This window comes from Caenorhabditis briggsae (assembly GCF_000004555.2).
Source record: "Caenorhabditis briggsae AF16 supercontig from assembly CB4, cb25.NA_380, whole genome shotgun sequence".
Classification (NCBI taxonomy): Eukaryota; Metazoa; Nematoda; class Chromadorea; order Rhabditida; family Rhabditidae; genus Caenorhabditis; species Caenorhabditis briggsae.
This window is the reverse complement of record NW_025543335.1, coordinates 1-2,483: the sequence shown is the minus strand read 5'-3', so window position 1 is coordinate 2,483 and position 2,483 is coordinate 1. Positions and strand designations below refer to the sequence as shown.

The 2,483-nt window shown below is 35.9% G+C and overlaps 2 protein-coding genes across 2 annotated transcripts; one reads left to right on the top strand and one right to left on the bottom strand.

Moving 5' to 3' along the window:
* Window positions 1-48: 48 nt before the first annotated feature.
* Cbr-kri-1 lies at window positions 49-295 on the top strand (the record flags this gene model as incomplete). The annotated part of the gene is made up of 2 exons (XM_002648637.1): window positions 49-207; window positions 236-295. Coding segments are annotated over 2 exons (219 nt in total), but the record flags the coding sequence as incomplete, so codon positions are not given.
* A 131-nt stretch (window positions 296-426) lies between these two features.
* On the bottom strand, window positions 427-1,463 carry CBG25058 (the record flags this gene model as incomplete). Its single annotated transcript, XM_002648636.1, has 6 exons — window positions 427-540; window positions 589-657; window positions 705-787; window positions 952-1,055; window positions 1,160-1,229; window positions 1,403-1,463. The coding sequence occupies 6 exons, from the start codon at window positions 1,461-1,463 to the stop codon at window positions 427-429; spliced, it is 501 nt and encodes a 166-aa protein (XP_002648682.1).
* Window positions 1,464-2,483: the final 1,020 nt, after the last annotated feature.

Here is a 2,483-nt window from a genome sequence, read left to right as displayed (position 1 = left end):
TTTTGTTCATCATTGAAAAAATGTTTTTTAAAAAAGTTTTTTTCAGCTCTCCAACTGAAAGCTGACTCTCTGGTCGATGATAAACTGGAAGTTGACAAGTGGAATTCAATGATTCGCAAGCTTGTTCATGGTGATGTTCCGTCTGAAACTCCTCGTCTGAAATTGAAAAGGAATGCGTATGCAACAGCAATAATGGAAAAGAATACTGTAAGTTTTATTTGTTATCAATTTCGAGAATTCAAAAAAAAAAGTGGAAAATGAGAATGAGCAAATGAAAATGGAAGTAAACATTTAGTGAAAGAAAGATTGGAAACCGGCTGAGGAAGATTTTGGGGAAAAACACCGTAAGAAGGTATTGGATTGAACAAAGTTTTGATACAAATGGAAAACAATTTTGATAGGACTACAATAAAATTAGGAGGGATATTAATTGAGGTTACTGTAGATAATGTAAATGAGTGAGAAGACGATTGGGAGGAGGGCTCCACGGAGGTTGGAAGAGTTGACGCAGTCTCCAGTTGGGCATGATGTAGAACAGACCTGAAAAATGATTAGTTAGCATTAAAAAAGAGCCAGAAAGCTATCCACCTCAACGAATGAAGAAGCGGATTCTCTGCGATCGTGTGAGTCATCACGGCTGAGCAAATGTCTGCGGACCTAGAAAATATAAAACCTCATATAATTCTTAAAATCGATATCTTTACTTTTCTACTGATTTTCGAATTGTAGAGAGTGCATCCCGTCACATCAGATTCAACACCACAATGTCTTTTCATCACCATTTTCTCTGTAAACAATGGAAAGTTCTAGGAAGAGAGTGAGACCGAAAACACAGTATTGTCTCCTCATTCAGATCTTTCTCTTTCACTAATTAGCATTAGAGAGAGAAGAGGTGTTGGCGGCATCATTATAATTAGATGAGGGAAAAAAGAAGCGGAAAAACACAATTACCGGAACTTCCGCCTGTTCGATACCAGTTGACAATGCAGTGAGTGTGAGAAGCGTTGGAACATTCTGTTGGGGCAACTAACCCTTGGCGACACGCTTCGATTCTCCTGGAAAATGATCAGATTTGGAAGTCTACAGTCTAAACATTCAGACAGAAAGTGGCCGATTTCGCTTGATCATCCCATCATCGTAGTCTCAGTTGGAATCTTACCTCTCTTCTTCTTGTTCCGAATACCAGGCGCTGTTTGGAGCACATTGGATACATTCGAGAGATTGGACGGCTGTAGAAAAAAAGAAATCGTAAACGGACGGGAATCTCGTCGTAAAAAAGTTTTCCGTTTCTATTTCGAAAGAAAAAACGAAAAATGGATACGAAAAATGAGGTATTTTCTCAAACACAGCTGGGTGTGTGTGTGTGTGGATTCATTCACACCTGTAGAGCACTTTTACTTACCGATCGAGATGACGGAAATTGCGATGAGTAATCGAAGAAGAAGGCGTTGACAGAGATTCATCTGGAATTATTTTTAATTTATTCAGAGAGAAACGAATTTCATTGCAAGTTTAAGAGTGACTTTTAAGAGGGTTTGATATATAAAATAGACAAAAATTGAGAAAATTGAAACAAATATTTTATAAGAAGGGTATCGGGAGGAGATTGGAATGAGAAATCTAGAAATCCGGAAGAGGGAACAAGAAAGATAGAATGAAAATGAGCAATCCGGTAGACGGAACAAATTTTTGAAAAAAAATCCAATTTTTTCCTGAAAATATTTTTGAAAATCCCATAAAAAAGGAATTCAGGCTTGATTAAACGACTTTTTAATTGATAGATTAGATTTAGAAAATACTTTTTAAATTTTAAGATCATCTCTGTTCGAACTATCTGGAAAATAGAAAAATTAGGAAGACGGAAGAAGGAATAAGGGTATTCTGCTCATCCCTCGTATCGGGATAAGAAAAATATAAGGATGAATTAAAAAGGCAGAAAATCAAAGAAACTTATTCATCAATTGCTAAAAATATCCTATTTATACATTTTTCGAACCAAAAAACCAGAAATTTTGGTTTCTTTTTCAAAACCTTTAGTAATACATAGATTTTTGAGAAAAAAGAGATTCAAATTTCAGAAAGTGGACAACAACAGTTTTGCATGGTCTACTCTCCTGGAAGAAGCAATGCATGCATTTCTAGCCGGTCAGCTGATTGCCAATTCAAAAGAAGAAATCACGAAATTAGCTGCAATTGTGAGCAGAACAATGCAGGGAAGGGATTTCAAACCGACGTGAGTACCTTCGTTTTTTTTCAAATTTCAGTATGTTCAAGTTTCCTGAAGACCTAATTAGGGTTTCCTGAAAAAAAAACACGTAGCTTCCTTTTTTGTGACTCTTTTTTATGAGAGTGTAGGTCCAAAACTCAATTATATCCAACTTTTTCTTGCTCTCTTTTTTGTCAGTCATTTGAAAAGAACTTATAGATAGGACAAAACTTAGATGTAGCGCCATAACTAATAATACCAAAAATGAGACAAATGT